This window comes from Gekko japonicus, unplaced genomic scaffold (genome assembly GCF_001447785.1).
Source record: "Gekko japonicus isolate JY-2015 unplaced genomic scaffold, Gekko_japonicus_V1.1 scaffold1214, whole genome shotgun sequence".
Taxonomy (NCBI): Eukaryota; Metazoa; Chordata; class Lepidosauria; order Squamata; family Gekkonidae; genus Gekko; species Gekko japonicus.
The window spans coordinates 473,650-497,357 of NW_015173160.1; the positions used below are offsets into that span (position 1 = coordinate 473,650).

A 23,708-nucleotide genomic window follows, 5' to 3' on the forward strand; every position below is an offset into this window, starting at 1 on the left:
AAGTCAAACTTCAGAGAAAAATTAGCATCTCATTTGCCTCTTCTTCCCCTCGATCGATATTCTTGCTTGGGGGCTGAGTTCAGGTTTTCAAGAAGAACTGAATCAAAGGACTCCCCTATTTTGTCCATCCAGATACCAACTCCGTAGAAGTTTCGTTGTGGGCACCTTGGCATTATACAGTTTGATGGCGGCTGGGGTATACTGAGCCCCAGATGAATGAAAGAAACCACAGATGATATTTGATGCTGCTGTAGCCAATCTTTTAACACGAGCATCTTTGCACTGATCAAGTTAATGTCTGGTCCAACCAGACCCCTAAGTATATAAATGGGGCACCTCCACCATATCTTCCCATGAATCTGTAGTTTGGTGTAGTAGTTAAGTGCGCGGACTCTAATCTGGGAAAACCAGGTTTGATTCCCCACTCCTCCACTTGCATCTGCTGGATGACTTTGGGCAAGCCGTAGTTCTGGCAGAGCTGTTCTTGGAAAAGAGCCATTTCTGTCAAGAGCTCTCTCAGCCTCACCGACCTCACAGGGTTGACTGTTGTGGGGTGGGGAAGGGAAAGGAGTTTGTAAGCCGCTCTGAGACTCCGTTGGGTAGTGAAGGGTGGGGTATAAATCCAATCTCTTCTTCTTCTTCTAGTTCCCCTCCAAGTGATTGGCCATCACTACATCCTATGGCCCTGAGTCCCAGAAGTTTACTCCGTGTTGTGTGCACCAGTTATTTCCTTTCTTTCTCGTCCTAAGTCTTCTAGAAGAAGAAGAAGAGATTGGATTTATACCCCTGCCCTTCTCTACCCAAAGGATCGCCTTACCCAAAGGAGCGGCTTACAAACTCCTTTCCCTTCCCCTCCCCACAACAGTCACCCTGTGGGGTAGGTGGGGCTGAGAGAGCTCTTGACTGAAACTGCTCTTTTTTCAAGGACTGCTCTGTGATTATTCCTTGTGTTAGAGTGTGTGTGTCTCTTTAAATGTTTGGTTGCAGTGCAGTGAATGCAGAGTAGAATGATTGAGAGAGACATGTGGAGTATGATTGGTGGATGGCCAAGAGTAGGAGGAGTTGGGGCTTTGAGTGAATCTGTGTGGGTGTGTCAGTTAGAGAGAGTTATGAAAGGCAGTTGGATTTGTTCAGTTGATGTTGTTCAGTCAGTGAGAGTTCAGTTAGTTCTGTGTGGGATCTGAGAGAGAGAACATATGTCCCCATATGTTCCCCCATGAGCACTACGGTCGGGGACCCAACACCTCCTGGCGATGCCAGGCCCCAACGAGGTCAGGCTGACCGCTACCAGGGCCAGGGCTTTTTCGGTGGCGGCTCCTACCTGATTGAACGAGCTCCCGGAAGAGATCCGGGCCCTGCGGGACCTTGCACAGTTCTGCAGGGTCTGTAAGACAGAGCTCTTCCGCCAGGCGTATGAGTAGGAGCCGCCACTACCACCACTACCATCATAACCTGTCCCTGGAAGAGAGAACACCAGTGTTTCCTGGAACAGACGACGCTGAGTTGGCAGAGCAATTGCAATATGCCATCTTGTGGAAGATCAGAGCACTTTTGTTAACAATAATGTTACTGTATTGTAGAGATTTTAATTGGTTTTAAAATGTTTTATATTTGTTACTGGCCTATGCCTGATTGTAAACCGCCCTGAGCCCGCGCAGCGGGGAGGGTGGGGTATAAATCAAATCTATAAATAAATATAAATAAATAAATAAATATCTTCAATAGTGAAACTTTAAAGTTCTTAAAGAAGTTAAATTTACCAAGAGATTAAACTGTGTGGTCGCCTAAGTGAGAGATTCCTGTCAGGGTGGAATCTGAAGGACTAAAACTGACAGTGTGTGTGATACAGTCGACAAATATATTTACAAGAACCTCATTCCCAGCCAGTTACATAATAGCCAACCTCTTATTTTGTTCCTCTTTCAATAAATCCTATTTTATTTAAATATATCCCAGAAGTCATATCCATTCTTCCTCAGGACCACATAGATCCTTGAAAGCCTCGACCCTGGGTCACAATACCCACACCAGAAGCAAAGAGGGGATTTGGAATCTATTAAAATTCCTGGTGGCAGCTGGAACTACCTATTTTGCAAACACAAAATATAAATATTAAAGAGAAATACAGTCCTCGCCAATAAGAGGATGCCACAAGCTCTGACAGAACTAGGGCTTGCCCAGGGTCATCCAGCCAGGAGCAAGTGGAGGAGTGGGGAATCAAACCCGGTTCTCTCAGATTAGAGTCCGCACACTTAACCACTACACCAAACTGGTGTAGAAGAGATTGGATTTATACCCCGCTCTTCACTACCCAAAGGTGTCTCAGAGCAGCTTACAATCTCCTCTCCCTTCCCCTCCCCACAACAGACACCCTGGGAGGTAGGTAGGGCTGAGAGAGCTCTTGACAGAAACTGCTCTTTTTCAAGAACAGCTCTTATCAGAACTACGGCTTGCCCAAGGTCATCCAGCCAGGTGCGAGTGGAGGAGTGGGGGAATCAAACCCGGTTCTCCCAGATTAGAGTCTGAGCACTTAACCACTACACCAAATCTCCGTCTTCTTTGACCTTCAATCTTTCCCAGCATCAGGGTCTTTTCCAGTGAGTGCTCCCTTCTCATTTGGTGGCCAAAGTATTTGAGCTTCAGTTTCATTATCTGGCCTTCCAGGGAACAGTCAGGGTTGATTTCTTTTAGGATTGACTGATTTGATCTTCTTGCAGTCCAAGGGACTCTCAAGAGTCTTCTCCAGCACCATAGTTCAAAAGAATCTATTCTTCGGCGCTCGGCCTTCCTTATAGTCCAACTCTCGCAGCCAACTGACTCCTACCCAATTATTCAATTATTCAATTATGTGCCCCAGTCCCATCTGGGCACAAGGCACCCTTACCACATAAGAGGGTATCTTGGGCACACCCCCGGGCCTGGTCCCTCGGACTTTCCTCCAATGGAGCTCCTGCTGCCTCAGAGAACTTCGCTTCCATCTTCACTGATGGCCCCAACATCTGAAAGAGCAGAAAAGGAGATGGGTAAGAGAACAAATGGAACAGGGTGAGAAGACAAATCCTGGCCCACTCCCAGATTCCACACACCAGTGTTGGCCACCAGAGCTGGTTCACCCACAGGGACAAGAATCATGGATGGGTTTTCTTCCCAGCCGAGTGAATGATCTACAGGCAGAAATATCTGGCAGGGAAGCCTTCGGATAAGGTTCTTCCCAGCCAAGTTAATTATCTACAGGCAGGAATATCTGGCAGGGAAGCCTTCGGATAAGGTTGTCCCTTGAATTGAAGGAATGAAACTCTTATCATCTATTCCGCCTGCCTCTTCTCCTCTGTCTGACTCAGGAGGAAACCTTCGGCCAGGGACACCGCCTGGGAACTGGTCTCCGGTCTGCATCCTCTGACCCAGCCCTGCGTTTCCTGAGGCAGGGCAGCCAGGAACTGCTCCAGGATCACCAGGTCCAGGATCTGCTTCTTGGTGCACCTCTCCGGCAATGCTCCCTCTTAGCTGTAGAGTCTTGTGAGCAAAAAATTCTACTTGGTGACCTACTGGCATTGAAGTGGCAAGCGAGCGATCTAGCTACTGCATAAATTAACTTGCTCTGGGAGCCCTCCTTCCTGAGCGAAGACAAAAATCTGTGAGCTGGAGGCTAAAAAACGGTGAGCTAGCTCACACTAACTCAGCTTAGAGGGAACACTGGCCAGAACTCTCAAGAGAGAAATGACGTTTGTTTACTGAAAACTGCCGGGTCCAGCCAGTGCTTGCAAAGTCCATGGGGCTGGCTGCAAACCTCTTGAGGCCCATTGCCTTTGCGATAGCAGAACTGCCTGAACCATTAGCTGCAGACATCTGCAGTCATAGTGACCTGAGCTAAGTTCCCTGGAGCATCGCTTTCCCAAAATTCATCCCCACTCTCTGTTGATGGGATGGGGACCCTTCCTTGATCTCTCGTCTATTCCAGGTCCTCCCCTTCCATCTCCTTTCCCATCTCTTGAGTCACCTCCAACTGTGGGAAGATACACTTATTTCCTGGGCTATGAAAAGGGAGAGAAAAGATAGCAGAAAGGCAGAAAGAAACCAAACCAGAACGGAGCTTCATCACCAACTATTAGCCACAAGGTATAGATAGGGGCTCTGGGGCAAGGGATGCTCTGTCTTCTTGGTACTTGGGGGGGGGGCAACAGTGGGAGGGCTTCTAATGTCCTGGCCCCAGTGGTGGACCTCCTGATGGCACCTGGTGATGGCACCTGGTATTTTTGGCCTCCTGATGGCACCTGGTATTTTTGGCCACTGTGTGACAGAGTGTTGGACTAGATGGGCCTTTGGCCTGATCCAACATTGGCGTCTCTTATGTTCTTATGTTAACTCTGGTCAAGAGACATCTAAGAATTGCCCTGGTGGATCAGTGGGGGCGTCCTTGTTGTAGTTTAGCACATCAGGAGTAATGTCGTTGCGCTACATTACATATCAGGCTTTTAAAAGATACGCCCTTTTAGTCTTACAGGAAAATAAACTATCTCTGTTCAATCCTTAAAAACCTGTTGTTGCTGTCATGATCTTGGCCTCTGATGCCTAGGGATCAGTCTGTCCTGGGAGCGAATTCTCCCTGTAAACTAGAGCCCAGGACAAAAGGACTTGTAATGGCTTGACCATCCACACAATAGACCAGAATCATTAGGCAAAAGCTCTGTCTGAGCATCCAACAGAGGGGAAGGGGTGGGGTGGGTGTGTGTAACCTTCCCAGGTCAGCGCACAGGGGCTGCTGGGAAGAACAGGAGCAGGGGGAGGTGGTGAATCTGTAGATGGGGGGTAAAAGGTAAAGGTTCCCTTGCTCGAAAGCCAGTCGAGACCGACTAGGGTTGCGGTGCTCATCTCCGTTTCCAAGCCGAAGAGCCAGCGCTGTCCGAAGACGTTTCCGTGGTCATGTGGCCGGCATGACTAAACACCAAGGCGCACGGAACGCTGTTACCTTTCCACTGAAGTGGTACTTATTTATCTACTTGCAATTTCTTGCTTTCGAACAGCTAGGTTGGCAGGAGCTGGAACCAGAGACGGGAGCTCACTCCGTCATGCGGCGCACTCGGGTCTCGAACTGCTGTACTACCGACCTTCCACAGCCTGCAGGTCAGCGTCCTAACCACTTGAACCACTGCAGCTCCTGTAGATGGGGGAAGCACCACTCAAAATGTGTGCTATGCGGGGCAGCCAATTGTCAGGACTGCCTTCCACATGAATAAGCCTCAGACTCCTTTTTTGTGCCTTCCCGCTCCGTTCATGGCTGAGAATGTATTTACATTCATTTTTACTTACAAAATTCAGGTCCGGTCTCTCTGGCCCCAAAAGTGTTGCCAAGGCAGGTAACGAATTAAACCATAGGTAAGAAAATTAAAATTTAAAACTATTTAAAACCCAGCCTTTAATAAATCACACAATAGTAGCATTCCTCTCTTCCAAGCCGGAAAAGTTTATCCCCACTCCCCATCCCATGACTTGCCTGTGGCAGGGCTTTTGTATTTTGGAGAAAGAGGTGCCGGAACCAATGTTCCTTCTAAGCGGTGGAGCCTTGTGAGCAAAAATCCTACTTTGTGAGCTCCTGGCATTAAAGTTGTGAGCGAGCGATTTTGGCTACTGCATCCATTAGTTTGCTCTGGAGCCCTCCTTCCTGAGATAAGACAAAAATTAGTTACTGGCATTAAAGTTGCAAGCGGGTGATCTGGCTACTGCATAAATTATCTTGCTCTGGGAGCCATCCTTCCTAAGACAAAAATGTGTGAGCCGTAGGCTAAAAAACTGTGAGCTAGCTCACACTAACTCAGCTTAGAGGGAACACTGGCCAGCACTCTCAAGACAGAAATGAAGTTTGTTTACTGAAAACTCATGAACTTTTAAACATCCGCCAACTATCACACGGTGGCACTGTAAACTGTGGGATTATTTTATAATGGAGAAGACAGCAAATCAAGTTTCGTTGTCAGAGACTATTCATTCAGACTCCAAATTTGTGGATACTTGACGGGCAATGACACGTCAGAAGAAGTGGTGCAGTTGAAGCAATATTATAGTATATTGGCACATTTTTGACCTGTCAATATTATCAGATTAATTATTTCCTGCAATGCTATTCTTTCCCCTGTTCAGTTCTTGGTAATCGTAAATCCGTAGGTTTGCCCATAGAATGTACAATGCATATTTGTTGTATGCTTTCTAGGATAAAATATAAATTTTAAGCTAAAAATTAAAAATAATAATAATAATTTTGTCAAAGACATTCTGGAACTTAGTTCCCATGTGTCCCCCCCCCCCCGAAAAAAAGGCCTGCCTGTGAGTAAATCTTTGCAGGATCTGGCTGCAAGGCTTTCCCCTGCTACTGCAGAGAAGAAGAAGAGGAAGAGGAAGAGAAGATTGGATTTATACCCCGCCCTTCACTACCCAAAGGTGTCTCAGAGTGGTTTACAAACTCCTTTCCCTTCCCCTCCCCACAACAGACACCCTGTGAGGTAGGTGGGGCTGAGAGAGCTCTGACAGAAACTGCTCTTTTTCAAGGACAGCTCTTATCAGAACTACGGCTTGCCCAAGGTCATCCAGCCAGGTGCAAGTGGAGGAGTGGGGAATCAAACCTGGTTCTCCCAGATTAGAGTCCACAGCACTTAACCACTACACCAAACTGGTGGAGAAGAGACTGGATTCATACCCCGCCCTTCACTACCCAGAGGAGTCTCAGAGCGGCTTACAAACTCCTTTTCCCTTCCCCTCCCCACAACAGACACCCTGTGAGGTAGGTGGGGCTGGGAGAGCTCTTGACAGAAACTGCTCTTTTTCAAGAACAGCTCTTATCAGAACTGTGGCTTGCCCAAGGCCATCCAGCCAGGTGCAAGTGGAGGAGTGGGGAATCAAACCCGGTTCTCCCAGATTAGAGTCCCCGCACACTTAACCACTACACCAAACTGGCTCTCAGTTGGCTGCCATCAGCCAGGCCCAGATCGACAGCTGTGTAATCCGCAGATGGAGGAAAGCCAAACCCACCCACCCCCAACTACTGATGATTTGGCCTTAGGGCTTTACATAAAGACAGAAGGGGGGGGGGATTGCACCCTGGCCATCCCAGCAAATAACTATTGGGCTGCAACCACAGGCACGAAAGAATACACTTTCAATGCACTTTCCAACTGGCTTTTTTGCCAGTTCACACAGTAAAAAAACAAGAACCCCACAACAGTTGGAAAGTGCTTTGAAAGTGGATTCTTTAGTGTGTGTGATTGCAGCCCTGTTTCCAGTGACCATTCCTTGGGTCCGGAGGGTGAGGAAGGGTTTGATCCGCTCCAACCCACAGCCCCCCCCCCCCAAATGCCCACTTCTGCAACCGGGCGCCCCAGCAAGACGGTTTCGAGGGCGGGAGCTATTCATTTGCATTTTAGGCATGTTTCAGAGGGTTAAAAAGGTAAAGGTTCCCCTTGCTCGAAAGCCAGTCGAGTCCGACTCTAGGGTTGCGGTGCTCATCTCCGTTTCCAAGCCGAAGAGCCAGCGCTGTCCGAAGACGTTTCCGTGGTCATGTGGCCGACATGACTAAACACCAAGGCGCACGGGGGAAAAAGCAGGCGGGAGCCGCATTTCTCTCTCTCCTAGGACTGAAAAGCTTATCCCTCCCCTCCCCCGTGACTTACTTGTGAGTAAACCTTCCCGGGCGCCCTGCAAGGCTCTTTCCCTCCCCTTGCAGACCTCAAGCCCTTCCCCGGGTCTCTCCGGCCATTCGACAGCGAATCTTCCTCTCTTCCTGCCCACCCCTTTGCTCGGCCTCTCTAGGATTGCAGCTCGCTCCCTTTAACCCTGGATATCCCAGTCTATAAATTTAGGACCTCATCTGCCATTCCATTGTATTTGGGGGAAAGTGTGCCTTGCACAGGGAAGCGCATGCCTTGAATAAACCTTTGTTGGTCTTAAAGAGAGCCAGTTTGGTGTCGTGGTTTACGTGCGAGAACCGGGTTTGATTCCCCCACTCCTCCACTTGCACCTGGCCCTCTGGCCTTCCTCCCCCAACAACTGGCATATCTTCCAAAAATCATGATGTCCCTAAGCTGTGGAGTCTTGTGAGCAAAAATTCTGCTTTGTGAGCTACTGGCATTAAAATTGTGAGCGATAGATTTGGCTGGTTCATAGATTAGTTTGCTCTGGAGCCATCCTTCCTGAGCTAAGACAAAAATGTGTGAGCCAGAGGCTAAAAAACTGTGAGCTAGCAGCTCAGAGCTCACACCAGCTCAGCTTAGTGGTGTCCCCTTTGAACTGTGGGATTCAATTTGTGAGCTCCTGGCTTCTCCCACCCCTCCCCCAGGCAACATGGATTTTAGGAAGGCTGAAAACCAGCTTCTCTCTCATGGCTGCCACCAGACCAGGAAGGAAACTCTTTGTATAGTCACTGGGCTAGATATCACGGTAAGGTCTTGTACTTAATCATCCGAAGATCTGCATGGGAAGCAATGCTCCCTCTAAGCTGTGGAGTCCTGTGCGCAACAATTCTACTTTGTGAGCTACCGGCATTAAAGTTTTGAGTGAGCGATTTGGCGACCATATAAATTAGTTTGCTCTGGAGCAATGCTCCCTCTAAGCTGAGATACTGTGAGCTAGCGCACCGTTTTTTAGCCTCTGGCTCACACATTTTTCTCTTAGCTCAGGAAGGAGGGCTCCAGAGCAAACTAATTTATACAACAGCCAAATGGCTCCCTCACAACTTTAATGCCAGCAGCTCGCAAAATAGAATTTTTGCTCACAAGACTCCACAGCTTAGAGGGAACATTGCTCTGGAGCCATCGTACCTGAGCTAAGACAAAAATGTGTGAGCTGGAGGCTAAAGAACTGTGAGCTAGCTCACTCTAACTCAGCTTAGAGGGAACACTGACGGCAAGTTCAATGCGAAGGGTGGGGGGGATGAATCTTTGCCAGTTTGGTGTCGTGGTGAAGTGCGTGGACTCTAATCTGGGAGAACCGGGTTTGATTCCCCACTCCTCCACTTGCACCTGCTGGATGGCCTTGGGCAAGCCATAGTTCTGATAAGAGCTGTCCTTGAATAAGAGCCGTTTCTGTCAGAGCTCTCTCGGCCCCACCCACCTCACAGGGTGTCTGTTGTGGGGAGGGGAAGGGAAAGGAGTCTGTAAGCCGCTCTGAGACTCCTTTGGGTAGTGAAGGGCAGAGTATAAATCCAATCTCCTCCTCTTCTTCTTCTTCTTCTTTCTATTCTATTGAGAGCCAATTTGGTGTTGTGGTGAAGTGCGCGGACTCTAATCTGGGAGAACCGGGTTTGATTCCCCACTCCTCCACTTGCACCTGCTGGATGGCCTTGGGCAAGCCATAGTTCTGATAAGAGCTGTCCTGGAATAAGAGCCGTTTCTGTCAGAGCTCTCTCGGCCCCACCCACCTCACAGGGTGTCTGTTGTGGGGAGGGGAAGGGAAAGGAGTCTGTAAGCCGCTCTGAGACTCCTTTGGGTAGCAAAGGGCGGGGTATAAATCCAGTCTCTTCTCTCTCTTCTTCTTAAAGCTGCCACTGGACTCTAAATTTATTCTGCTGCTTCGGACCCACAGGGCTGGCCCCCTGGATCTACCTGGAGGGTGACAGTATTGGTCCGAAGCAATATAGAACAGACAAATTTAGAGTCCTGTGGCACCTTTCAGACCAAGAAAGGTTAATTCAAGGTACCAGCTTTCCTGTGCATCCACACTTTTTGGAATTCATTGGAAAGGAACCTAGAGGTTAAACACCCTGGAACAGAAATTAAACAAACAATAGTATGGGGTGAGAGGGGGAGTGAGAAACCCTAAAGGCACTCCAGGACAATATTTTGGAAAACAAAACATAGAAACAGCACACTTTTATTAACCCTTTCCCTCTTCAAATACTGGTGCTTCATTCAACTTTCCAACCCATCAAAGCCATTGTTTGCATCACTGGTTTTGCTCACATTCATTCCCTGTGCACAAGAACTCCTTTCCCTTTATTATTGCACTCGCTTTCATTTTGACCCACTGCCTGTACTTCACAAATGTTGAGAAGATGGAGGCCTTGAAGGACATTGTGCTCCCCACTTTTGATGGGGTTCAGTTAAGAGTCTCGGGGTTACTCTGGACCCAACATTACTACTTGAGAAACAAGTTAACGCAGTTGCAAAAAAGGTTTTTCTTCCAACTCAGCTTAGCTCAAAAGACGGCACCTCACCTTGATACAACTGATCTGGCCACCAGGACCCACGCCACAGTCACATCGAGACTAGACTACTGTCATGCTCTATACGTGGGACACCCCTCAAAGTCTACTCAGAAACTCCCGTTGGGGCAGAATGTTGCGGCTCAGCTATTATCAAGAGCTAGATGGGGTATGCATGTATCATGAGGTCTACCAGTGGAGCAAGAACATAAGAAGCCCCCCCCCCCCAATCCTGCCCACCACGTAACAAGAATACAGAGAATTTCTGCCCCAGACACAGTGTACCCATTATACCTTTTGGCTAAGAGCTACTGATGGACATCTGCTTCATGCTTTCCCCCAGTCCCCTATTGAATCTGCCTTTGCTTGCTGCGACCACTACTGCAACTACTTCAGTGTAGTGGTGAAGTGCGCGGACTCTAATCTGGGAGAGCTGGGTTTGATTCCCCACTCCTCCACTCGCACCTGGCTGGATGACCTTGGGCAAGCCGTAGTTCTGATAAGAGCTGTTCTTGAAAAAGAGCAGTTTCTGTCAGAGCTCTCTCAGCCCCGCCTACCTCACAGGGTGTCTGTTGTGGGGAGGGGAAGGGAAAGGAGTTTGTAAGCTGCTCTGAGACTCCCTTGGGTAGTGAAGGGCGGGGTATAAGTCCAATCTCTTCTTCCTCCTGGCTCACACTAACTCATCTTAGAGGGAACACTTTCCCCCCCTAGATTGCTAGCAACCAAGGCTCCCTCTAAGCTGTGGCGTCTTGTGAGCAAAAATTCTGCTTTGTGAGCGACTGGCATGAAAGTGGTGAGCGAGCGATTTGGCTACTGCGTCAATTAGTTTGCTCTGGAGCCCCTCCTTCCTGAGCTAAGGCAAAAATGTGTGAGCTGGAGGCTAAAACACTGTGAGCTGGCTCACACTAACTCACCTTAGAGGGAACACTGCAACCAAGGCTCCCTCTAAGCTGTGGCGTCTTGTGAGCAAAAATTCTGCTTTGTGAGCGACTGGCATGAAAGTGGTGAGCGAGCGATTTGGCTACTGCGTCAATTAGTTTGCTCTGGAGCCCCTCCTTCCTGAGCTAAGGCAAAAATGTGTGAGCTGGAGGCTAAAACACTGTGAGCTGGCTCACACTAACTCACCTTAGAGGGAACACTGGACGTGAGTGCCGTGTAAATTCAAAAAAGAAAACAAAAAGTAATTAAAAGGTAGACTGTGTAATCCAGTCTGCTGGTTTCTGGATATTGCCATTTTTGATGTCAGATTTGTGTTCATTTCTTCTTTTGCACAGAGGCTGGCTAGTTTGTCCCATGAACAGTAAAAAAGGTAAAGGTTCCCTTGCTGGAAAGTCAGTCGAATCCGACTCTGGGGTTTCCAAGCCGAAGAGCCAGCGCTGTCCGAAGACATTTCCATGGTCATGTGGCCAGCAGGACTAAACACCAAGGCACACAGAACTACCTTCCCACCGAAGTGGTCCCTATTTATCTACTTGCAATTTCTTGCTTTCGAACTGCTAGGTTGGCAGGAGCTGGAACTAGAGACGGGAGCTCACTCCGTCATGCGGCGCACTCGGGTCTCGAACTGCTGGACTACCGACCTTCCACAGCCTGCAGTCCAGCGTCTTAACCACTTGAGCCACCGCAGCTTCCATGAACAGAGCAGAGGGGAATGGTTGGCCACATGAGAGCATAGATCCCATTGGAAGACGAGCGGCTGTAAAAGCCAGAGATTGTGTAGTAGCTCATGTCCTTTTTTATTCACCTGTGCCGTTTTCTGAGACGGCTGAACAGCCCTGGGGCGTCCCGGGAGGGCGATCCCCTGCACCGTTTACTCCAGAGGAGCCCCACTGACTGAGCGGCATTACATGGCGTCGCTGCCGGCAGCCTGGCTGAAGCCCCACCGAACCGTCCGGGGGTCTGCAAAGGGACACTCGGCATTTTCTCCATTGGACTCTGCAGCACCGAGAGGGTTAAAGCAACCGAGCTGCTCGCTAGACCTGCCGGGCGAAGAGGGGGTGATGAATGGGGGGAAAGGACGGGGGGAGCCTCTCTGCAGATCAGTAACAGCCGGGAGGAGGAGGACTTTTTGCAGGCGGATCCTGGGACGGCTTGCTCACGAGTAGGTCCATTGGGGGTGGGGGAGAATAAGCTTTTCGTTCTTGGCACAGAGGAAGGCTCCTCTACTGTACCTGCGGGGTGGGGTATGGAGGATTTTAAAGTGCAATTTTCTTGCTTGTGTTTTAATGCTCATGCATTAGACCCGCACGGCGGCCCGCCTTGGTCTTTGCTTGGAGAGAGGCGGGCGGGAGATGCATTTTGTAATAAACGAGGATAAACAGCAATTGCATTCTCAGCCACGGGCGGCCCAGGAAGAAGTAATGAATTGCAACCGGCTCCTTCGCCTGCCAGGCATTTTAGCCTGTGGCGCCTCCCCCACCCTCCACCCGCTGCCACTCTGGGGGGCTCCCTGCCCCATCCTTGCTCCCGCTCATCCACGCAGCCCCCTCCCGCCCTGACCTGGAGAGACGCCCCCCCCATAAGAACAGAAGAGAAGCCAGTGTTGGATGAGACCAGTGGCCCGTCCAGTCCAACACTCCATGGTCACACAGTGGCCAAAAGCCAGGTGCCATCAGGAGGTCTGCCAACAGGGTCACATACAAAATGCCACATACAAAATGTTATGCTTAAATTGTGGAGCCCTCCAGAATATTCCCCTGGAAAGCACAAAGGGGTGGCCTCTGGAAGGCGAAATGGAAGAAGAAGAGATTGGATTTATACTCCGCCCTTCGCTACCCAAAGGTGTCTCAGAGCGGCTTACAAACTCCTTTCCCTTCCCCTCCCCAAATTTCTTCCTTTCAAACTGCTAGGTTGGCAGGAGCTGGAACTAGAGACGGGAGCTCACTCCATCATGCGGCACACTCGGGTCTTGAACTGCTGAACTACCGACCTTCCACAGCCTGCAGTTCAGCGTCTTAACCACTTGAGCCACCTAGACCTTGTGGCTAATAGCCACTGATGGACTTCTGCTCAATATCTTTATCCATAAGGACACAAGAGAAGCCTATGATGGATCAGGCCAGTGGCCCATCCAGTCCAACACTCTGTGTCACTGTCACACAGTGGCCAGAAATACCAGGTGCCATTAGGAGGTCCAGCAGTGGGGCCAGGGCACTAGGAGCCCCCCCCCACTGTTGCACCCCGCCCCCCAAGCACCAAGAATACAGAGCATCCCTCCGCCCCTTTTTCTCTGCTGGCTGCTTGGACAGAGCTTTGGCCAAACAAGGAGGCACCTTCAGGGGTCAAGCCCTGATCAGTCAAAAACTTGGCCCTGGGGCTCCAGTTTGTGCCTGGAGACTTGGCCCCCAGGACTCATGGCAGGCCAAGATCATACCATCCGCAGCAGGTTTTTAAAGAGAGAGAAGAAGAAGAGATTGGATTTACACCCCACCCTTCAGTACCCAAAGGTGTCTCAGAGCGGCTTACAAACGCCTTTCCCTTCCCCTCCCCACCACAGACACCCTGTGAGGTAGGTGGGGCTGAGAGAGCTCTGACAGAAACTGCTCTTTTTCAAGGACAGCTCTTATCAGAACCACGGCTTGCCCAAGGCCATCCAGCCAGGTGCCAGCGGAGGAGTGGGGGAATCAAACCCGGTTCTCCCAGATTAGAGTCCGCCCACCTAACCACTACAGCCAAATAGAGATGGTTGATTTTCCTGACTGACCAAACTGGCATGGCTTAAAAACCCTGACAACTAATGTAGCAAAGCAGCATTGATCCTGACGCACAAACTACAAGGACGCTCCTTCTGATCCCCCAGAGCAGTCCTTGGGGGGGGGGGGTTAGCTTCATCCTCCTCTGGTTTCTTTCTGCCTTTTTGATAACTTTTCCCCTCCCTCTTCACAGCCACCGTGGGAAAGGCCGTCTTCCCAGAATCTGAGGCGACCCAAGAGAAGGGGAAGGAGATGGAAGAGGAGGACCCGGAAGGCCCCGGAAGTGACCAGAGAGCAAGCCACGGTCCCCTTCCCCCCCTAGCAGGGAGCGGGGTTGAGTCCTGGGAAAGAGCCGTGCCAGAGATCCTGGCTAAGGACACCGTGACCTCAGATGAACATTGCCAGCGCTTCCGGCAGTTCCGCTACCGTGAGGCCGACGGGCCCCGAGAGGTCTGCAGCCAGCTCCATGGACTTTGCAGCTGCTGGCTGGAGCCGGAGAGGAACACCAAGAAGCAGATGCTGGACCTGGTGATCCTGGAGCAGTTCTTGACCATCCTGCCCCAGGAAATGCAGGGCTGGGTCAGAGGATGCGGGCCGGAGACCAGTTCCCAGGCGGTGGCCCTGGCCGAAGGCTTCCTCCTGAGCCAGGCAGAGGAGAAGAGGCAGGCAAAGCAGGTGAGGGGAGGTTTCCTTTGCTCAGTTCAAGGGATGACCTTTTCCTATGGCTTCCCTGCCAGACATTTCTACTTCTAGCAGGGGTGCAGCCGGAAAACTTCGGGTGGTGGGGTGTTGAACCAGCGCTGCCGGTCAATTGAGAGCCAGTTTTGCGTAATGGTTAAGTGTGTGGACTCTAATCTGGGAGAACCGGGTTTGATTCCCCCACTCCTTCACTCGCACCTGCTGATGTGACCTCGGGTCAGTCACAAGCTCTGACACAGCTGTCCTTGAAAAAGAGCAGTTTCTGTCAGAGCTCTCTCAGCCCCACCTACCGCACAGGGTGTCTGTTGTGGGGAGGGGAAGGGAAAGGAGTTTGTAAGCCGCTCTGAGACACTAAGTGAAGGGCGGGGTATAAATCCAATCTCTTCTTCTTCTACCGCACAGGGTGTCTGTTGTGGGGAGGGGAAGGGAAAGGAGTTTGTAAGCTGCTCTGAGACTCCAAGAGAAGGGCGGGGTACAAATCCAATCTCTTCTTTTTTATTTATTTATTTTATTTATTTATTTGGGACTTGTATCCCGCCCTACCCAATGGCTCAGGGCGGCTAACAGACGACCATGCCGAGATTCTTCTTCTTCAATGCAGGGATGAGGAGTCTGCGAACGGGGCAGGATTCGTCCCCTCAGCCTGTTCGATTCCTCCTCTGACCTGTGTCCCTTGCTGTTTTTTCAGGTGTGGGGACCATCTGTGAAGAGGGCGGCGAAGTTCTCTGAGGCAGGAGGAGCTCCGTCAGAGGAAACTCAGTGGGCGCAGGCCCAGGAGGGTGCCCAAGATGCCCGGTCAAGTGGTAAGGGTGCCTCCTGCCCAGATGGGATTGGGGCACCTGGTCAATTTGTTGGGTGGAAGGTCTGGGACAGGAGGAAAAGGTAGTTCTTCTGCTCTCTACGCAGAGTGGACTTCTGGGACTTAGTGCCCCAAGGGTGTAGGGATGGCCTCTCACTTGAAGGGGGAGTTGACAGATTCATGGAAGGCAATCCCCATTCTTATTTGCATGGAGTAAAATCTTCACATCTCACCTTCCTTCCTTCCATCAGAAGGACTCAAGGGGGCTCAAATGAGAAAAGGAGGAGACATTTGGGTGCAGCTGTTACCCAGGGTGAATAAGCGGAACCTCCGTGTTCTCCTGACCTGAATGACCCAGACTAGCCCAATCTTACCTCAGAAGCGAAGCAGAGTCGGCTCTGGTTCCTACTTGGATGGGAGTCCAGCAGAGACATCCGGGGTCGCTCTGCAGAGGCAGGCAGTGGCACACCCTCCCTGAACGTCTCTTGCCTTGAATAACTGTGGGGGTCACCAGAAGTCGGCTATGACTTGAGGCCGCTTTCCACACACGCAGATTCACACCACGTTCTGATGCCGCCTACCTCCGAAAACCCGTTGCCAGGGGGCCAATAATTTGGTTTCTGTGCCCCTGCTCCAAGTCTTTCTGGGAACTCCTGGTGGTCCACAGTCACAAAGAGGATACTGAACTAGGGACGCCGTCACGTATTTGAGCTCCAGAGTTCACAGGGCACATTTCAAGTCTCCCAGAAGTCTGAAACGTCTCGCCAGAATGTCTTCATTCCCCCCCCTCCCCCAATGTTCATGAGCACCTGGCGCTTCTCCTTATCCCACAATTTATTAAAATCCGTGTTAAAATTTTCTGAGTGTATATAGGGCAAAGTTTCAGGTGTGTGTGTGTGTGAAGTGGGTAGAAGACTGGAACATGCTAATGAACTCGGGAGTCTAGGCAGACACCTTTCCTTCCTCCTTTCTCTCTCTCAGGTGATGAGGAAACGGTGTTGAGCCCTCAATTTTGCACAGATCTGGAAAGAGCTGCGGAAGCTGCACTCCAGGTAGGGGAGATGAGTGGGGGGACAGCCTGGCCCCCCCCCTTTTCTCAAGGGGGCTTTTGCTCCTGCAGTGGCCGCTGAGGGGCCTGAGCGACAGAGGTTCTAAAGGCCGCTCCTTTCTGGTGTGTGTTCTCTGCCTGGCGTGATCTCTGACGAGGGAATCTGATTTTTCCTTCCAGTGTCCCGTTTCCTTTGAGGAGGTGGCCGTGGATTTCACTGAGGGGGAGTGGGCCCTGCTGGATCCGGGCCAGAGAGCTCTCCACTGGGAAGTCATGCTGGAGAACTACGGGACCGTGGCCTCTCTGGGTAAGGACCTTCCACGGGTGGGAAAGGTGCCAACTTCCGCCACTGGGGATGATGCGGGGATCAAAATTTTGAACAGCGATACGTTGTTTTGATGCCTGCCCAGGTTGGGGTTTCCAGTGCTGGGGTGGCCCAAGCCACCTGGCAGGTTCAGGGGCAACTGAGGCAAGAAATTGTGGCCCTCATCACCCAAGCCAGAGAAGGTGTCCTGACCTGTGGACGAGGCGGGGATGAGAGGCCCTCAGAAAGCCTCTGGAAGGGGCCGCAACCTAATTTCTCTGTTGTCAGTCTTTACAGCATGTCCTTAAGCACATAGGAAAAGATGAGCAGATGAAGGGCCGTGCTGGATCAGACCAGTGGTCTATCCAGTCCAGCCTCCTGCCTCACCCAGTGGCCAACTAGTTCCTTTGGAGGGCCAGCAATCGGGCAGAGAGGCTGTGGCCTTCCACCCTGGCTAGTAGCCACTGATAGACCTATCCTCCATTAATGTGTCTAATTCCCCCTTTTAAAGCTGTCTATTCCTGTGGCCATAGCTACAACCTCTGGCAGTGAATCCCACATTTTCATCACTCTCTGCGTAAAGAAATATGTCCTTTTGTTTGTCCTGAATCTACATCCCACGAGCTTCATTGGATGGCCTTGAGTTCTAGCATTTGGGGAGCAGGAGATAAAATTACCTTTGTCGGCTCTTTCCGCCCCTTGCCTGATGTTATAAACCTCTATCGCGTTGCCCCCTTAATTGTCTCTTTGCTAAACTGAAAAGCCCCAGACTCCTCAGCCTTTCCTCCATAGGGAAGATACTCCAATCCTCTGATTATCTTGGCCACAGGAGGTGACGGCGGCTACAAGCATGGACAGCTTCAAGAGGGAATTAGATAAGCATATAGAGCAGAGGTCCATCGGTGGCTATTGGCCACAAGGAATAGAAGAAGGAGGAAGATACTCCAATCCTCTGATCATATTGGTTGCCCTTTGCTGCACTTTTCCCAGGTCTGTGACGTCCTTTTTGAGAAGTGGTGACCAAATGTACACCGCATTCCAAATGAGGCCGCAGCATAAATCTGTAAAGGGGCGTTACGCTATCAGCTGCTTTGCTTTCAGTCCCTTTCCTAATCATCCCTAACACAGAGTTCCCCTTTTTCACCGCTGCAGCACGCTGGGTAGACACTTTCACTGAACTGTCCACTACAACCCCAAGATCTCCCCCCCCACACACACACACACACTTTGTCTCAGCAAGTTCAGACCCTGTTGGCCAACACCTGGAGCTGGAATTTTTTTTTGCCTCACTGTGCATCGCAATAAACTTACCAACACTGAACTTCGTTTGCCACATTGTCGCCCCACTCACTCAGGGTGATTTCCCACAAGCGCTGCTCCGCGCTCACTCTTCTCTTTGGCCCGATGGTACGTGTCAATTTCACACAAGCTGCCGCGCGGCCGCATTTTGCCCCGCAGCTTCGTGCGATTTCCCCCGCGTCTACTCAGTCCTGTTTTTTGAAGATTGAGTAGACGCGGGGAAAATCGCACAAAGCTGCAGGGCAAAATGCAGCCACGCAGCAGCTTGTGTGAAATTGACACGTACCATCGGGGCAAAAGGGAGGAGTTGAGCGCGGAGCAGCGCTTGTGGGAAATCACCCGCAATTTGTGGAGAGCCATCTTGGAACCGCACAGTCAGGCCTGGTATTCACCATCCGGAATAATAATTCTGAGCCATCTGCAGACTTGGCCGCTACACTCCTCTCCCCTAGTTTGAGGCTGTTTATGGACAAATTAAATAATACCTGCCCCCATACTCATCCTTGTGGAAATGCCAATAGTTAGCCAGGGCTCTACTGGTAGCAGGAGCTCCTTTGCATATTAGGCCACACACCCCTAGTGTAGCCAGTCCTCCAAGAGCTTACAGGAGCCCCAGTAAGAAGAGCTCTGTAAGCTCTTGGAGGATTGGCTACACTAGGGGTGTGTGGCCTAATATGCAAAGGAGCTCCTGCTACCAGTAGAGCCTAACTTACTTACTTCCAATGTGAGAAACTGTCCATTTATTCCTGCTCTGTGTTTCCCGTCATTTTGATTCATAAGTGAACCAGTCCAATTTCCCCATGTCTGCTAAGTTTACTCAGGACTCGCAATGTTCCCTCTAAGCCGTGGAGTTTCATGAGCAAAAATTCTACCTTGTGAGCTACGGGTATTAAAATTGTGAGCAAACGACCTGCCTGCTGCATAAATCAGTTTGCTCTGGAGCCCTCCTTCCTGAGCTCAGACAAAAATCTGTGAGCCAGAGGCTAAAAAACTGTGAGCTAGCTCACACGAACTCAGCTTAGAGGGAACACGGCTCAGGAGTCTTTAGTGAGGTACCCTGTCAGATGCCTTTTGAAAGTCCAGGTATATAGTGTCTATCGGGTCTGTATTGTCTGCATCCTTGTTCATATTCTCAAAAAGCTCTGTAAGGTTGGTTAGGCAGAAGCCGTGCGTATTTTTCCTCACCCGGCTTTTTTCCTCTATGCATCCAATAATTCTGTCTTTGATTACAGTTTCTACTAATTTACCTGGGACAGACGTTAGGCTGACTGCCCTGTAGTTTCTTCGTTCTTCTCTGGGCCCCTTTTTAAAAACTTCACCCAAAGAGTGATTTAACACATGGAATTCACTGCCACAGGAGCTGGTGGCAGCTACAAGTATGGACGGCTTCAAGAGGGAATTAGATAAGCATATGGAGCAGAGGTCCATCAGTGGCTGTTAGCCACAAGGTATAGATAGGAATTCTCAGGCTGGGGCAAGTGATGCTCTGTATTCTCGGTGCTTGGGGGGGGCAACAGTGGGAGGGGCTTCTAGTGTCCTGGCCCCACTGCTGGACCTCCTGAGGGCACCTGGTATTTTTGGCCACTGTGTGACAGAGTGTTGGACTAGATGGGCCTTTGGCCTGATCCAACAGTGGTGTCTCTTATGTTCTCTTATGTTCTTATGTTCTTAACTGGTGTCATATTCGCTAATCTCCAGTCTTCTGATACAGTGGCTGAATTAAAATAAAAGAAATAGATTTTTAATTTAAATATTTTTTAAAAACCAGATATACACATCAAGTACACACCCCACTCCCCATATAGAAGAACAACCTACAGTGTACACATAACAACAAATAAAAACAAAAAAGAGAGAGAGAAAAGACAAGTAATGAACAAGCAAATTAAGGCATTGGTAGAGAGCTCAACATTCAGCATAAACAAACATGCAATGTGTTGTCGAAGGCTTTCACGGCCGGAGTTCATTAGCTGCTGTAGATTTTCTGGGTTGTCTGGCCGTGGTCTTGGCATTGTAGGTCCTGACGTTTTGCCAGTAACTGTGACTGGCATCCTCAGAGGTATAGCACAGAAAGATGGAGTGCTCTCTGTGTCAAGGTGAGAAGAAAAATGGTAGGCAGGTAATTTATATCTACTCAGGAAGGTGGGGTAGGGCTGAGTCATTATCTTGTAGGAGTTCCCCAGGCTATGAACATGCTAATGGAGGAGCTTTCCTGAGGTAGTTCTTTTGTCTGTGGATTGTTTCCTGAGGAGGTTTCCTGTTTCCTGAGAAGGTTCTTTTCCTGTTTCCTGAGGAGGTTCTTTTGTATGTGGATTGGCTGCTGAAATTCTAATCTTATCTGTAGTGCTATTGTTTTTCAGGACAGAAAAGCAAGCCCTATTTATTTTTAAACTCTCTTCTTTCCTGTTGAAATTGTGTTTATGTTTATGAATTTATGAATATAAACACAATTTCAACAGGAAAGAAGAGAGTTTAAAAATAAATAGGGCTTGGTTCCTGTTGAAATTGTTGAAATTGTGTTTAAGCAGTTGCTTAAGAGTAGAAGAGGTCGAAGGCTCGTGAACCCTTTCCACTGCCTTCACCTGAATGCCTTTAGGTCTTATCAACCCCCCCCCCCCCCCCATAGGCAGCGCCTCTCCAAACAAACCCCTTGGGGGGGGGGGTTGAAAGGAGGAGGTTGCTTTTTTAAATCTTGGCTTCCCCCCCCCCCCAGCAAACAAGCATTTTTGGGAGGCTGAAAACCAGCCCCTCATGACTCTTGTCACAACTCGAAGGAAACTCTCAGTGCAGTTGCAAGACTGGATGTCATGGTAACTTCTTGTATTTAATTCTCAAGGGCAGAGAATCAAAAGAGCTATGAGGAAAGTCAAATGTAAACAGTGGGGGAATCATTCCTTGCCCCCTTTCCCCTTAAAGTACCTACAGAGGGGGGTGGGAAGAGGAGGGTCGCCATAATATAAGAAGAGCTTTACTGGAAGGCCTGGATTGGGCAAGGTGTGGCCAGCAACTCAGATTGGTGGGAAAGAAGTTCTGGTAAAGGAATTGCAAACCCCATTAATGACCAGTGCCTGATTGATGGTTTGGCTTCTTGTGTGGCTCCCGGTTAGACCTCTGTCTTTATTTCAGCATTAAGAAGCCACTGAAATATCCACAGAGTAGATGTAGACAAACGACCTTGTGTGGGCTCTAATAGGATCTCTCTCTTTATCCTGGCAGGGAACGATGAGAGGAATGAGGATGATGAGGCACTTCGTCACCTGTTGCCAGATGTAGTCAAGAATGAAGACATGAGAGGAAACTTGAGGAATCAAGGCAGACATAAGAGGCAAAAAGGAAGCCACGTGTTCGAGAAGAGGGATGCAACCATTCCTTGCCAAGGGGGGAATTTCCATGATGTAATTCATAAGGTGGAGGAAACATACATGAACTTCTCAGATCAAACCCAATATAATATCTATTTACGAATGCATAGTAGAAAGAAGACCCATCAATGCCTGGAGTGTGGAAAGAGTTTCATTTGTAGAGCAGAACGAATTAGACACCGAAGAACACATACAAGAGAGAAACCTTACCGCGGTTCACACTGTGGCAAGAGCTTCTCAGAGAAATCGGACCTTGTTCACTCAGGAGTGAAACTGTTTCCCTCCTCAGAGGGTGGAATGACGTCCTCTGATGGAAAAAAGGGTAATATACATTTTCCAAAGCACAGCATAATGAAGGCCTGTAAGTATTTTCGGTGTGGAAAGGACGTCAAATACAGACCAGAGCTCCTTATGCACCAAAGAATCCACAGAGGGGCGAAATCTTCTGAATACACAGGGAGTGGAAAGAAGTTGAGTCAGAGCGGTACTCTTCAAGAACATCAAGGAATCCACACCAGGAACAAGAGTGGCACTCTTCAACAGCATCAAAAAACCCTGAGAGGGAACAAATCTTTTGAATGTTCAGAGTGTGGAAAGAGATTCACACAAAATGGAAGTCTTCAATATCATCGAAGAACCCATACAGGGGAGAAACCTTTTGAATGCTCAGAGTGTGGAAAGAGATACCGTAGTAGTGGCCTTCTTAAGGTACATCGAAGAATCCACACTGGGGAGAAACCTTTTGAATGCTCAGAATGTGGAAAGAGATTCAGTCGGAGTGGCACACTTAAACGGCATCAAAGTACCCACACGGGGGAGAAACCTTTTGAATGCATAGAGTGTGGAAAGAAATTCTGTCGGAGTGGCTCTCTTCAACAACATCAAAGAAACCACACAGGTGAGAAACCTTTTGAGTGCTCAGAGTGTGGCAAGAAGTTCAGTCAAAATGGCACTCTTCAGCAGCATCTAAGAACCCACACCGGGGAGAAACCTTTTGAATGCTCAGAGTGTGGAAAAACATTCCGGCAGGGTAGCACTCTTCATGAGCACCAAAAAATTCACACAGGGGAGAAACCTTTTGAATGTTCAGAATGTGGAAAGAAATTTAGTCGGAGTGGTGAGCTTCAAAGGCACCGGAGAACCCACACAGGGGAGAAGCCCTTTGAATGTTCCCAGTGTCGAAAGAGCTTCACCTTGAGAGACCAACTTCAACAACATCAGAGAATCCACACAGGAGAGAAACCTTTTGAATGTTCAGAGTGTGGAAAGAAATTCAGTCAGAGTGGCCATCTTCAACTGCACCAAAGAACCCACACAGGGGAGAAACCTTTTGAATGCTCAGAGTGTGGAAAGAAATTCAGCCAACATAGCTCTCTTTACCAGCATCATAAAACACACACAGGGGAGAAACCTTTTGAATGCTCGGAGTGTGGAAAGAAATTCAGTCGGAGTGGCTATCTTCGACTGCACCAAAGAACCCACACAGGGGAGAAACCTTTTGAATGCTCAGAGTGTGGAAACAGATTCAGTTGTAGTGGCAGTCTTCAGCTGCATCGAAGAACCCACACAGGGGAGAAACCTTTTGAATGCTCAGAGTGTGGAAAGAGCTTTACCTGGAGATCGCAAATTCAGCGGCATCATAAAACTCACACAGGGGAGAAACCTTTTGAATGCTCAGAGTGTGGAAAGAGATTCAGTTGTAGGAGCACTTTTCAAAAACATTTAGGAACCCATGTAACTGCTTAGCCCGTGAATAGCGCTTTTCTCCTATTTAACATTTAAAAGACAACCACAGACTATGCAAAGCACTGAAACAATGTAAAGTGTTGTAAAGAGCTTAAATCTACACAGCAACCTTACCCTAATTGGGAAGAAATGTTATAAATTGCGAGGACTGTGGAAAGAGCTTTAGCCACATTCAAAACCTTGAATAGATCCCACAAGAAAGAAATTAAGGATGGGAATGGGGATCTCCTTAGTTTCGAGGAGCCCACCCAGGGGAGAAACCTCTTCTATGCTCTGTGTGTGGCAAGTGCCTGAGGCACAGATCCGACTTTCATGTTCCTCAGAGAATCCATATGAGGGTAAACATGTATAGGACTGCCAGGTTCTGATGAGGGTCTTCTTCAAAGGCTCACATTTTTGAGGTTCAAAAAGGCTCGGAAAGTAGTTACACAAAGAAAGGACTTTTAGCCAGTGTTAAGAGCGGTGGACTCTAATCTGGAGAACTGTGTTTGATTCCCCACTCCTCCACATGCAGCTGCTGGATGACTTTGACCATGTCACAGCTCTCTCAGAGCTCTCTTGGCCCCACCTGCC

At 49.4% G+C, this 23,708-nt stretch overlaps 1 protein-coding gene across 1 annotated transcript; it reads left to right on the forward strand.

Moving 5' to 3' along the window:
* Positions 1-11,479: 11,479 nt before the first annotated feature.
* Positions 11,480-23,135, forward strand: LOC107119844 (gastrula zinc finger protein XlCGF26.1-like). Its single transcript, XM_015422458.1, has 5 exons — positions 11,480-11,495; positions 14,072-14,328; positions 15,266-15,380; positions 21,244-21,656; positions 22,038-23,135. The coding sequence occupies exons 1-5, from the start codon at positions 11,480-11,482 to the stop codon at positions 23,133-23,135; spliced, it is 1,899 nt and encodes a 632-aa protein (XP_015277944.1).
* Positions 23,136-23,708: the final 573 nt, after the last annotated feature.

Bases quoted from the DNA above. Each gene is read 5' to 3' on its own strand.
- LOC107119844 (XM_015422458.1), top strand. The intron at 14,329-15,265 runs GTCTGCAGCCAG...CTGTTTTTTCAG, and splicing joins AGGCCGACGGGCCCCGAGAG to GTGTGGGGACCATCTGTGAA. The intron at 15,381-21,243 runs GTAAGGGTGCCT...TTATCCTGGCAG, and splicing joins CCAAGATGCCCGGTCAAGTG to GGAACGATGAGAGGAATGAG.